The sequence below is a fragment of the Diabrotica virgifera genome, chromosome 1 (genome assembly GCF_917563875.1).
Source record: "Diabrotica virgifera virgifera chromosome 1, PGI_DIABVI_V3a".
Taxonomy (NCBI): Eukaryota; Metazoa; Arthropoda; class Insecta; order Coleoptera; family Chrysomelidae; genus Diabrotica; species Diabrotica virgifera.
In genome coordinates, this window is record NC_065443.1 from 308,654,942 (window position 1) to 308,669,420 (window position 14,479).

The 14,479-nt window shown below is 32.5% G+C and overlaps 2 protein-coding genes across 4 annotated transcripts in view; one reads left to right on the plus strand and one right to left on the minus strand.

The window, feature by feature from the left end:
• LOC126879219 (uncharacterized) overlaps window positions 1-14,479 on the minus strand; it is a 74,653-nt gene that overhangs the window by 16,039 nt on the left and 44,135 nt on the right. For all 3 annotated transcript variants that reach the window (XM_050642276.1, XM_050642274.1, XM_050642273.1), the window contains 3 exons: window positions 5,281-5,457; window positions 4,933-5,216; window positions 3,775-3,917 (listed from right to left, as the gene is read on the minus strand). In XM_050642276.1, coding sequence (XP_050498233.1) covers window positions 3,775-3,917; window positions 4,933-5,216; window positions 5,281-5,457 — 604 coding nt within the window. The remainder of the gene's footprint in view (window positions 1-3,774; window positions 3,918-4,932; window positions 5,217-5,280; window positions 5,458-14,479) is intronic.
• Window positions 42-1,984, plus strand: LOC126879227 (protein ATP6V1FNB-like). Its single transcript, XM_050642283.1, has 2 exons — window positions 42-430; window positions 1,575-1,984. The coding sequence occupies exons 1-2, from the start codon at window positions 163-165 to the stop codon at window positions 1,877-1,879; spliced, it is 573 nt and encodes a 190-aa protein (XP_050498240.1). The 5' UTR covers window positions 42-162; the 3' UTR covers window positions 1,880-1,984.

The following is a 14,479-nucleotide window of genomic DNA, read 5'->3' on the forward strand; positions in this document are numbered from 1 at the left end:
AAAATAACGTCATAATTTAGTATGACAATTTTTGTCAATTATTTGTCACTATCCAGTTTACAAAATGTCAGAATCGTAGTTCCTCAAAAACTTCCATTTTAATTAAATTTAACCGTTTAAACATTTAAATTTTTTTAAATTTGCTGTTGAGTTTCATCAAAAATGGCGCCCCATCCAAGAGGGATAGATCCAAAACTCCAGAATGGCTGGATATATTCTATCCAGAGAGAAGATAAATTGAGACTGAGATGGTTTCGTAAACACGAGGAGAGATTGAACGAAATAGCCAACAAGAGTTGCTCAAGGATGGTTCGGGATGAGGACAAAGAGAAATTTGCTGAAGGAATGATAGATACCTTTCGAAACGCTCAAAGGTGTCCTAGGAAGAAAATCGACGAGTTGGAACCTAAAGAGCCAAGCGCATTGCATGGTAAATAATGTTGATGGATATTGTTTAGACTTCTTGAATATATTTATGACCTTCTTCTACTACTTCGGTTTTTGTCTATTAAAAATTACAAAAATATAAATATCTAGGTAAAAATATACCAAGAAGGCTTCTCTATCTATCTATCTATCTATGTAGGACAAACTATCCATTTTAGAACGTAGACCTCCCCTTCTTGTCTCCATTTATGTCTATCCGGAGCTAAGTTCATCCATCTGCGACCGGATTGCCTCTTCAAGTCATCAACCATGTCATCTGTGGTCTTCCTCTATTTCTTTTGTATTCGTATGATATTCAGTGTAGTATTTCTTGTTCCACCTATCGTCTCTGTGTCTGATGTTATGCCCCACAAATTTCCATTTAGGTTCAGCTACTTTTTCCCTTACATCCTTCAGCTTTGTAATAGTTCGAATCTACTCGTTTCATTTTTTTGTCCTTTAAGTATATTTGCAACATCTCTCTTTCCAATGCTCTCTGTGTTTTTATAAGTTTATCCATAACATTCTTGATTAGTATCCAAGTTTGCGCTCCATACGTAATTACTGGTAACACATAGTGGTTGATTACTTTAGACTTAAGATGTTGCGCAAATTTCTTATTCATCAGGATGTATCTCAATTTGCTAAATGCCGCCTATGCCAAACTTATATACGTTTTTTAATTTCTTCTGTTTGATTTTCTCTGCTCGCTTTTATTATTTGCCCCAAATATATAAATATTCTCGTACTTGTTCTATTTCTCGTCCTCGAATTGTGATAGCAGTATCTTGCTCTGTGTTTGTCATCGTTTTTGTTTTGCCTAGATTCATTCTTAAACCTACTGTTTTTGCCTGGTGTTCTAATTCTTCGAGCATATCTTTCAGTTCTTATTTGCTGTTGGCTATCAGGACGATATCATCGGCGTATCTAAGGTGACTAAAGTATTGCCCATTTATTTTAATTCCTTTATTTTCCTATCAACTGGGGATATGGAGGAAGCCACAATGGTACATATTTTTTCTCTATTATATTCTTGTCCAATTTCTATCATTTCTATTACTACTTAAGCACTTTTAATTTTTATTCTTGCAAACACTTTTTTCTTCCTTCATCCAAAGCCAAGTAATTTTAGCACTTGTTCTTTCTAGACTACATGAGACCTGTGGATCCAGATCTGAAGAAACTGCTATACGGCAAAGACAAAGATAGTCGTGAAAGATACCTCCGCGAAAGAGCTCACATAATACCCGAGAAACGATACTACCTTCCTGAATGTAGCAGTTGGATTTATGGGTGGAATATGTGGGATACAGTAAAAACCATGGCGAAGTATCCTTTCGCAAGAGAAGAAATCATAAAGAATTCGTTTTATAGAAGAAGAGGGGTTCAAAGAGATCCCGATTGGTATCGGGAACCTGCAGTGTATAGTCCAACGATCTGCATGGAAAACTAACCTCTAAAATTATCGTGTTAAATTCAGAAATGTGTAATTTTTATATAAGTAGTCATAGAAAATTAAAATTTAAAGTTTTGCAAATACGAATCAATTTAAACATTATCTTTTTATATCTCAGTATATTTCTTTACATTTTACATGATCCACGGATGTACCTATTTTGCCCAAATTTTGTCAAAAAGATGCATTTAACAACCCTTTCTATTGGATTTGTAACGTGGTCGTTGTGTTTGTTGCTCCAGGTAACAAAATCAGTCGAAAACAAAAGGTTCACTATTTAAGACATTTTTATTTGGAATCAAAACATACAAAAGATAAGATAATTAGCCTTAATTACTCGTTAATTTCGTTAATAAAATATATTTATAATCTACGCATCGAGCTTTCTGTTCGGGCCGATGCGATGTGACGATATTTTGTACATGAATGAATGATTTTGACGATCGCGCGAAATAGAAATTGCTTTTATTAATATGAAATGGACGCATAAGAAGAGGAAATCTCGCTCAGCTCGCCAGGGGAAAAAACATGTTGGGAAATACGATCACCGCTCGTATAAGGATAGGTAAAAGGAAAACCGTCGAAATTCGTTCAGCGCACCAAAGACGACGGGGATTGTAGGATTACGGAAAATGGTCGGGATATACTACTTAAACTCACCTCTTATACCTCGTTGTTGTTTAATATTCTTCGATCAACGCTCCAAGAATAATAATCAACTAGGCTTTTCGTTCCGACTTTTATATCGTCCGAGACGGTACAAAAACACGTTTTACTTAATTCATTGGCGTACTTTAGACGATAAAATTATATTATCGTCACAGATGATTTGCAATCTTTATTATCAAAGTAACGTATTAGGCTGTGTACCCATCCCAAATACCTTGACCTATAATGTGCTAAATACACCCAACTATCTTAGCACAGAAAATAAAATATCGCCGAAGATATAATTTTAAAAAAGCAGACTGGCCCATCTTTTACAAAGCTGCTAGACGAAAAAGTCCAACAGCAAGGCCTGTCTCACAGAAATACGAATTACTTCGTGAAAGCTGTTCTTGGTCAACTATCCTTCGAGGAGATAGAGTTACCTATGTACCAGAGCTACCCCTAGAAATGCTGTCTAACTTGAGGAATATTACAGTATCTTTAAAAACAACTACTTTGAGTTTAAGACTATCGCCAAAGAACAACAAATAACATAGACACCAAAAAAAGAACGATAGGTGACATTAATGGAGGACATCGAGAGAAATAGCTAAAATGTCTGGGCACTGTTGAAGTATTTGACCTAAGATTCTATAAAAACAACTAGACATACCAACGTTAAAGCTGACCAGATCGCTAACTGCCCAAATGTGGGAAAATCATGGACAAAGTAAATTTTTGGGAGGAAAAAATCCAACGACCCTCTAGAAAGGTAGAATGAGGACCTGTCAAAACCCTTTAACTTGGTGGAGATCAACAAACCTATCAACTGATCATATGTAAATCCCATTGAACCTATTTGGGATGATATTAGTAGTTGTTAATGGAGATAATATGTGCTGATGTCAGAAATTCTAGATAGCTTAAAGATATATTCACTACTGAGTGAATTCCCCATATTCACTACCTATCCACGGGAAAATATTCACTACTGAGATCATTGAAGCTTCTTTGGTTTCAAAGAAAAGCTTGTCATTTAAATTAAAATTGTTATTATTAACAAACTCTAAAACGAAAATGCGGAAATTGATAAATATTTTACATTTTATGTTTTGTTTCGATTTCTTTGAAAGAGGCTTCAGTTTTTAAGATATATAGGTATTTAAAAAGTGCAACAAATTACTCTATAATAATTAAGGCATCGAGCCTAGTAGACCCGTGGTTTGATATTGCAAATGACTTACTTTAGCAAATTCTTCTAGTTCTAAAAACGAATCATGTATAAGTTTTACACTTTTGGAAATAAAATCTTCTCCTGCTAAATCTTGATGCTTATTTAGTAGCATGCCCATGTAATCTTTACTTTGTCTTCCTTTGATAGCAGTCTCTATAACAGATAATATTACTATTATTTAATGACCATTATAAAGCATAAAGAATTGATTTTTTTTCTGATGAAGTTTTTATTTCTTTGTCTGTCTCTCTCTCTCTCTCTCTCTCTCTCTCTCTCTCTCTCTCTCTCTCTCTCTCTCTCTCTCTCTCTCTCTCTCTCTCTCTCTATCTCTATCTCTCTCCAATGGCACTGCAATCCAAATTGAGCATTGTCTTACTCCAAAATATACCTCCAATCTTGCTGGTTTCGCGCCGATCCTCTACAGGTTTAGCAAAATTCTTCAAAATATCTTGCAAATAGTCTACCTTGCAAATTTTGAGCGTCGGCTGCCACTTCATCCTCCCTTTTCCGTGATCTTCATTTTGGGTTTTACGCCCTGAATTTTGCTATCTTTTCTTTCAAAGACTTCAAGTTTTATTTTTGTGTTTTCTGCCATAGCTCATGTCGCGCATTCATAACATACTATTGGTCTAATAATAGATTTGTAGATTCTGATTTTAGATCTCCAGTGTGTGTTTCTGGAAAGAATCTACTCTGAAGCCTCTACTCTGTATAATATCGTAGTATCTGATGATAGAGATTTTGGTACCAAGTGGTAAATCGTGACTTCTGAAAAGAGACTTCACCTTTACGAACATTGATATTGTTTTCCATATTGCGTTCTTTTATTCCAGTAGAGTGGTCCCATTAACTGTTTCTGTTGGGACCAAGGTAGGTGTAATTGTTTACCTTATCAATGGACTGTTGGTTAACCAAAAGCCGTGTATTTTCGTACTTACTTTACATAATATGTAAGTATGTTCTTTATTTTTTTTTTTCGTATTAACAGCTAGTCCATATTCTCTACTTATATCTGATATTCGTTTTGATACCTAATACTGGAACAGGTAAAGGATGTCGCGTAAACAATACCACAGCAGATCTTTTTATTCGAAGTAAATTTAAAACCTTGATTAAAAAATACCCTGTTTAAAAAAAATTTAAATATAATGTTCAAAATGTTATTTACCCAATTCTACTGAGAATATTTGAACAGGCTCTGGGTGAGTTATATACTCGCCAATACCAAAAACCTCCGTTAAACATGTTTCCATTTTTGAGCCAAAGCTTTCTAAATATTCAATCTTCCCCAAATTTTGTTTAGCTTCTTCATAAACTTCTTTCAATCCCTTTTCAGTTACTTTGAATTTTTCTCGTAAATTTCGTATTAATCTTTTGAGTTCTTGTTGGACTTTCTGAATCTTGTGTTCTACACGTTCATTAAATTCATGTTCTCGTATGTATTCCTCAACACTGAAATAAGAAAACCATAATAAAAACTATTAATAGTATGTACACGAATAATTATTATACTGACTTAGCAATCATATTTGCTTCTGATAACTGTATTCGAGCTATATATTTTTCTCGAGAAGCTTCTGTTGTCGCAATAATCGCCTCAATATGTTTTCTAGTTCCCTCTTCTAGTTTGAGCAGTTGACTTTGAGTAAGTGCTACTTCTTGAAGGCTGAAATTACCACCTTCGGAAAATAACCTGAAATATATAATATTGTGTTTTCAATTTATCAATCAAAAGCAAAATGAAAATTATATTAATTTTTTTTAAATAACGCGGGCACATAAATTTGATACACCCTGTATATTGAGCTGTAAATATTTATTAGAATTTAGTTTGGATTTAAGTGATGATTAGAATGAGCTTTCCGATGAACCATTAAAGACTTTTGTGAATAATTAAAGTAAAAAGGACGATGTATTTAGATTTAAAATGGAAATAGATTGTTTATTACGAGAACTATAGAACCCACAGGTAGATGTAATTATCACTTTCTAGAAAAGGTGGTTTAAAAGAAAGTTTGGAATTTTAATATTTGTTTTAACCCGAGTGAATGTTGTAGAGTTTCCCCGAAAGTAATTAAGGATGGTCGGAATAATTTTGAAAATGACTGTTTGTTTGTCGAATGGAAAAGATTGTTTCTGATTCTTGGCAAGTTGGAAGGGGAAAAGTGGATTGGATGATTGAGAGAGTTTGAAAAAGAAGTCATTATGTTTTTTGGCATCGCTGAAGAGCAGTTCGACGTTTTCGTGGATAGATAGTTAGCAAGTACCAGTGGCTGTTTGATAGTGGAGAATAGAGTTGAAAAGTGGAACGAGAGACAGATCAAATAGAGACGAAATACCTCTTTGATTCTGTATTATTGTGAGAAGGAGAGCAGAGAATTTTTGGAGTTTTGTTTGAATCGAGTACGTGTCAAAAGAGGCCCGGCTTGTTGGAGAATTGGTGCTGGTATGCTGATAGTTTTGAAGCTGGAGAACGGAGAGGGCTTTGATGAGTAGCCTTTAACATAGTCAACGAGGGAGAGCTGTTTTGGGTCACGAGAAGACATCAGAGTGAGTGAAGCAAAAGGTCAGTCAATTTATGTGAAAGATATTTTTATGTTCGGAAATTAAAATTTTGAGTAAAAAAGCATATGAATTAAAATTCCAATATTTCTAAAAGTAAATAGGAAGTATAGCTAATCTTGCGAATACATAAATTTGTTTTGTTTAGTTTGTTTTACCAAAGTCATCGGGAACAAACCGATAAATTGTTTTTTTTTAACTATAATAAATTTAAGTGGTAAAAAATTTCATTCGGACATCTGTGTCCACAGGTTTTAGATTTGATAGATTTTAGAGTATTGATTTTGATAAATAAAAGACAATTCTGTATGTTTATTTTAATATTTTGCTTTATTTCTTTTCCCTATTTTATCCCGATTAGGATCAACTCAGAGATACTGAACCCACGAGAGAAGATAAGTATAACGTAAGATAATTTAGATTCTTTTTAATAGTATAAAAAGGCACCCTGAGATTTTTTATTCATTTTTTATGTATGATTTGCGACAATTAAATAATTAATCAAATAAATAATAATTAATATAAAATTAATAAGAAGCAGATCATAACAATAAATATATAAACAAATAATTTATATTCTTTTCGACAAAGATAGTTGGTGTAAAATTGGCCAGATAAGTAAAAAAAAACTAAAGAATAAATAAATTGACAACCTATTGAAAAGTCAGAGAAATTTCTCTGCACTCTAGATAGATGTCGCTAACGCGTCCATACGCATTTAATATTTTTTTAATATGTATTGGCCATGAGCCGATGGGTAGAGGGGATTTGACAGCTTTCGCCAGCGCTGTTAGTGGCAGTTTTGTGCATTTATCTGATAAATTTAAATGGCGCGCCATGGGTAGAGGAGAGGGGATTTGACTGTTTTCTCCAGCGCTGTTAGTGCAGCGTTGCCACACTTAGTAGATTTCTACTTTTTTGGTAGATTTTTGATATTTTTTAAAAAATTCTAGTAGGAAATATTTTTTAGTAGATTTTTGGTATATTTCAAAATTTTCTTATGACAAAAATAAAATTTGCTTTTTAATAGTATTTACCCCATTTCTAAATTAATTTTTAGACATTTTGTTACAATTTCCCAATGTCATTACCGAAAATAAGATTCAGGGGTGGGATTCTGTGTACAATCGCTAACACCGCCGACCGCTTTCTATCAATGTCAATATATTTGAATTTTTAGTTTTAATTCAAATATTTTCTTGTTTTACTAAGTGTCACTTCAGCATCAACTAGCAAAACTAGAAAATAATTCAATTAAAGCTGAAAATTCAAATATTTTCACGACAATTGACATCGATAGAAAGCGAAGTGTAGATATCTACAGTGCACGGAATCTAGCCCCAGGACGTAGATGATGAATATTAAACAGAAATGAAACTGGATTCTGGTGTAACAAACTTGCAGATTTGAAGTAGCAGTGCAACCAGTACCTATTTCAGGTGTTATTGAAGAGTTCTGGCATTCGGTGAGTCTGTTAGAAGCTAACGATGGAAAACTAAAATATCTAAGGCCCGGTCTTTTCACCTCCGAATAAAAGTTATTCGGAGGTTTATTTGGCAGATTTACATGTAATCTGCCGGATAAACTTCCTTATAAATATTTATTCGGAGGTGAAAAGACCGGGCCTAATTATAATATATGTAACTTTGCAAAACAACAAATGTAAAAGAAAAAGAAAATAATCGTTTTCGTTTTGATTCAATTCGAGTCTCTTGCCATCCTCTGACACAGTGTTTCTGGGTCTCTACCCTTTATCGAAGAGGCTATTGCAAGTATTGCAACAAATGTTGTGTTTGCGTGTTTCTAATGTAAAATGCGAAATAATTGTTTGAAGAATGTGATCCAGACATGCAGATGTTAAAATCAGTGGATGACAAAATATTATATAAAAATATTAAATATGAAACTCATAAAAATTAATTATAGTTGGTCATTTTGTTCTCCAGTTGAAATATAAAAAAGTTTGGTTTTTGTTTACAAACAGTCATATTAATTTCTAGTTAAACTCCTTCTGTGGCTCAGTGGTAAGAGCGCCTACCTTTGGATCGAAAGGACCGAATGGTCGTGAGTTCGAATCTCACCAGGGTAGAGAATTTTTCGTTTATTATAAATTAATAATGAAAATAGTTTCTATCCTTGTGGGATCGGTACCTACCGGAGGGACCGCAGACGTTCGGATACAATTAGCGTCTCTGCAAAGACAATGACATCGACTTTGCAAAGTAACAAGACACTTACTCAACACACACACACTACACATAACACTAGCTACCTAATTGGTAAAATCCACTGTACCATCACCATGCCAATGCCCATTAGTTGTCGAGGCATTAGCTAAATAAAAAAATTTCTAGTTAGTCAGCTGTTATTTTTATTATAAAAAGTCCTAAATTATATACAAATATATTAATACAGTTTTATAGTATATTTTAGTTTTTGATAAGTAGATTTTAGTAAGCTAAACTTACAGTAGATTTTCTAAATAAAATGTGGCAACGCTGTGTTAGTGGCAGTTGGCAGTTTTGTTTTGTGCATTTGATAAACTTTATAAACTGAAATGGCGGATAATATGGATTTTTCAAAAAAGAAAACAAGATATTGGAGCTGTTGTATTGATTCATGTAAAAATACTGAATATAACAGTACTGGATGCATTTATTATATTCGGAAACATTGCGTACATGTCCTGCATCAACTAAATCCTTTCCTTTTTTTGGTGTTGCTGATTGAAATTGGATATCAAGGGAAATAAGACTTGAATCCAGTATAATGTTTAATATCCATTTTGATAGAATTCAAACAAATTACAATTCATACAAATTACAAATTTTAATAAGCAAATCAGGGCCCGGATTACGAACACTCGATACGAATCGTATCCGCCATGTTTTCCCATAAGGCGCTATGGCAAAACATGGCGGATACGATGCGTATCGAGTGTACGTAATCCGGGCCCAGTAAGCACACAAAAATAAACAGAGGTAACATTTAAAATGTTAAATTTAAACTTATTCTTTTTCTCAATGATCTCTTGCGTAAGCAGTCATCCAGTCGCACGAACGTATATATTAAATATTAAAATTATAATGAATGAAATAAAAAACATAATTAATTTTACTATTAATTCTGTGTATTAATTTAGTAATCAGGTTACAATAATATTTCAGTTCATAATTTGTGTCTTTCTAGATAAGTATCTATTTTTCTCGTTTTGTATATTTCACATACATAAACTTTATCAGAAAAGTATAAGTTTCAAACCGCGAGATAGCGCTACCGTCGAAACTCACAGCCAATAGTTCGACAACTGGATTAAGTTCGCTTCTGGATACCTGAGCGTGTTATAAATTGTAATAAATTGTACAAAGTAATTATGTAATATTGAAAATAAAACTATATTATAACTAATCTTCAGCTTGCACCATTCGTTGCTTCTAAAATTTGCAAGTCAGCGATATACGATATTTGCAAGTTAACGAGAGAATCAAATATGTGCTCTCTGAGGAAACCCCAATAAGGGTAGAAACTAGTAAGAGTGCTTTTGGCGCTCTCTAAACTAAAAGTAAGACGGCTCTGGTTTCGGTTCACAACGAAATGATTATTTATTATAAATTTTTTTTTTTTTTGACATCCCATTTATTATTAATTTATATTAAAAATGTAAGATTCATTCCGATTTTATTGAGTTTAAAAGATTACGACGACTAATAAAATATCAGGTCAAGGTGGCATATGACAATTACTTGGAGGATATTCAAACAAATATTTCTCAAGACAAAACTAAGTTCTGGTCTTACATTCACTCTAGAAATAAATCATCACGAATTCCTGGAAACATGAGTTTTGAGGGAAGTGATTACAAAGATCCGCAAGCCATAGTGAATGCTTTTGCGGAATTTTTCAGTAGTGTTTATTTAGTTTCTGATGACGAAGGTGGTTGCAATTATCCAATAAACCCATATATGACATCAATTAATTTTCAATCGGTTACAGAGGATGAAATAAATGCTGCTATCAGAAAGTTAAAAGATAAGATGACATCAGGCCCTGACAAGATTCCCTCGTTTCTTATTAAAGAGTGCGCTGGTGCATTTGTCATACCTTTAACCAAGATTATAAACTTATCTATACAACAAATGAAGTATCCAGAATTATGGAAGGAAGCAAGGGTGTGTCCGATATTTAAGGCTGGGGTGAAGTCAGAAATAGAAAACTATAGAGCTGTCTCTATTTTATCTAATTTTTCAAAGGTTCTCGAAATCGTATTATATAATAGGATCTTATCTTCTGTTCAACTTTATATTTCATCTCATCAGCATGGTTTTGTTAATAAAAGATCAACTGTAACCAACTTGGTTTATTTTACCCAATATCTTTCTGAAGTTATTGACGATAATGGCCAAGTTGATGTTATATATACCGATTTTTCGAAGGCTTTTGACAGAATTGATCATGAAGTATTACTTAGCAAGCTTTCAACATTTGGTTTTACTGACAGTGCTCTTTTATTGTTAAAATCGTATCTTCATGGAAGGATGCAGTTTGTAGCATATAATGGTTATGTCTCAGAAAAATATCTTGCTGCGTCTGGTGTGCCTCAAGGTTCCAATCTCGGTCCATTGCTCTTTCTACTATTTATTAATGACCTTCTTGAAAATATTTCATGCGAAAGATTGGGCTCTGCTGACGATTTGAAAATATTTTCTACTATTAGGGAGCTGGATGATTGTAACCAACTTCAGCAGAATATAGAAATATTGGAAAATTGGTGCAACAGCAACAAATTACAACTTAACACAAAAAAAATGTAAAGTAGTCACTTTTTCTAGGAAATCAAGTTTATTTGTATTTAACTATAGTTGTCACGATAATAATAATAATAATAATGTGTACGAAAATTTTTGGGAGATACACCTGCATACCAAGTCACCTAGGGCTCGATAACACGGAAAGAGTCCCACCAGAGCTCAATCCTTTTGATACCGTAGGTATCTGGGATGAGTCAATTTTCCCCTTAGAGGGAGTGTGAGCCGTATGGCTAAATCTGGATAATACTTTATTCATCCTTACAGATTATTTACATAATATAGGACATGTCAAAGTAAAGAATATAGACATTTAAAAAATAGAAAAGTTAAAGACTACCTATACAATATAAACATACACACAAACATAGAAACAACATACTAAGACATAAATTCCGAGACACTATAAAAACATGACTCAATGAGATAAGTCTTCAATTTATTCTTAAATATTCTAACATCATCTGCCTCACTTTTTATTTTGGATGGGAGCTGATTAAAAAACCTTATGCCGCTATATTCAGGGCTTTTTTCAAACATGGAAGTGTAATGTTTAGGAGCCCTAAAGAAATCTTTTTGTCTAGTACGATAATTGTGTACATCTGAATTTGATGTCAATGAATTAATATTAGCTTTTGTGTACAGAATACATCTGTATATAAAAATTGAGGGAACAGTAAGTATTTGGTATTTTCTAAAATGGTCTCTACACGTATGTCCATATGGTAAATTAAAAATCAAGCGGATTATGCGTTTTTGGGCTATAAAAACTTTTGAGACATTTGTTGCACTGCCCCATAGAACAATATTGTATGACAAATGTGAATAGATGATAGCGTAATAAACATTAAGTATCTGTTCCGTTGTGAATAAGTATTTAAGTTGCAAAAGAGCATAGTATCCAGAATTAATTTTCCAACATACATGATTAATATGTGCCTCCCAGCTCATATTACTGTTAAGATGTAGTCCCAGAAACTTTGTAGTATCAGATAAAGTGATAAAATCGTTGTCGACTTTGATAGAGAAATTTTCCTTAATTGGAGTTTTTATATAAAATTGCATACATACTGTTTTACTCGAATTTACTATTAAGGAGTTTTTTTCGCACCAAGACGTAAACTCATGGGCTAAGGTATTGAGTTTTAACCTCAATTCCTCAGCATTTTCTGCAGATGTCGCTAAAGTCGTGTCATCAGCATATAAAAAAATATTTTCCGTACTCATATATTTGGGCATATCATTGATATAACAAAGAAATAACAAAGGACCCAGTATTGATCCTTGTGGAACGCCAAGATCAACGTCATACAAATCTGATTGATAATGTCCAATTTTGACATACATCTGTCGACATTCTAGATATGATTGTAACCACTTTAAAAAATTACCTCGAAATCCAAGGCCGTTTAGTTTACAAATTGCTACATTTAAATTTATAGAGTCAAAAGCTTTAGTTAAATCAAAAAAGAGGGCTCCAACAAACTTCTTCTGATCCAATGAATTATAAATGAATTTAAAAAATGTTGTTGATGCACTCTCAGTTGATTTACCCGGAAGAAAACCATTTTGATATGAACTTATTATGTTATATTTACTAAGAAATGACAACATCCTTTTATGAATGCATTTTTCAATAACCTTACACAAGACAGTTGGTACGGTAATTGGTCTATAATTTTCTAACATAGTTTTGTTTCCTTTTTTAAATATAGAATAGAATAGATAGAATATTAGAAAGGCAGAACACGGTTAAGGATTTGGGTGTAATTTTTGACACAAAACTCACTTTTGTGGAACATTGTGTGTTAAAGTTTCTGAAGCGTTGAAGGCTTATGGGTTTTTAATTCGCAATTGTAAGTCATTTAATAATATAAACTCATTAACATTGCTATATTATACTTATGTCCGCTCTAAACTTGAATATGCCAGTATTGTATGGAGTCCTTTCTATGATTGTCATAACATTGCAATTGAAAGCGTTCAGAGAAAATTTCTAAAATTTTTAATGTTTAAAGTAAATGGTCTTTATCCGGCTAGAGGTATAGATAATAATTACTTGTGTGATCGTTTTAGTATGTGTAGTTTAGAATTAAGAAGAAAAGTTGCATCTTTAATTTTTTTGTACAAACTTGTTAATAATGCAATTGATTGTATTTCAATATTACAAAACATTAATTTTAATATTCCAAGGTCAAATTTAAGAACAAATGTATTATTTAGGTGTACAAGAGCTCGTACAAATATTCTATGTAAGGCTCCTATTAATGTAATGTGTAGAAATTTTAATGTTATTGGTAAGCATTGTGACATTTTTTCATGTTCTCAAAGGAACTTTATAAAAGTAGCTATTGAGTGTCTGAAATAAGCACTAATTTTTTATTTTATTTTTTTTATTAATTTATTTTCTTTTTCGGTTTGAATTTATATTAATTTTAGTCTAACTTGTATTATTAATGTTATTTTTTTGGTACTACTGCTTAAATCTTACCTATAGGTGTTATAAATTATGTAATATTTTCTTCCACCTACCTCTACCGAAAGTAAACTTTTCCGGACCTGATTGTAGGGAGCAAAGTTGTACTTTTCCTCCCTAGGGAGGAAAATATTTTTCCTCCCTAGGGAGGAAAAGTAAAAGTGACGTCATGGTATTTCATTCATGAAATATAACTTATTGACGCCCTGTACAATATCTATTTCCTATTACGTAAGTATCTATACATTTTAACGTTTATTTAAAAACACTCTGTATTTTGCAGAATGGTAAAAAACAGTAAATTGTTATTCTGATTTAACAATGTTTACATTAATAATTTGACTTATATTTGACAGTTGACAGTTATATTGTACCTACTTGTTAATTTTAGTTCTAATAAATTTTGTTGGTTAGTTACATAAATAAATTAAGTAAAAATGAAAAAATGATTTGTTATTTGAGGAAGGTGGAAAAACCATATGTATAACATGGGAGTAAAGTGCCTTTTCCTCCCTTGAATGATTACTGCCCTCCGCTACGCGTCGGGCAGTAAACTTCATTCTCGGGAGGAAAAGTAGCACTTTCCTCCCTTGTTATACAAATAGCTATATCATTGTCCTGTAAATGGGAAACTGTTGGGCAATAAAGCTATTATTATTATTATTATTATTTATTGACAATCTGTAATAATGATTACAATAAGTAAATTGTTTAACAATTAAAAGAGACTTGCAGGAGACTGTCCAGTGACAATAACCTATAAAATCATAATTTTAGTATGTACTTAACAAAATTATTTGTGACTAATAAATAAAACTCTATAATAAATAAAATATTTTTGAAAATTTAAAATTTAAAATCTTGTTCGTAGA

What these genes read in the sequence shown, in the direction of transcription:
- LOC126879227 (XM_050642283.1), top strand. Translation starts at nt 163, where the DNA reads ATGGCGCCCCATCCAAGAGGGATAGATCCAAAACTCCAGAATGGCTGG. An exon ending in AGAGCCAAGCGCATTGCATG is followed by an intron (nt 431 to 1,574) that starts GTAAATAATGTT and finishes TGTTCTTTCTAG; the next exon opens with ACTACATGAGACCTGTGGAT.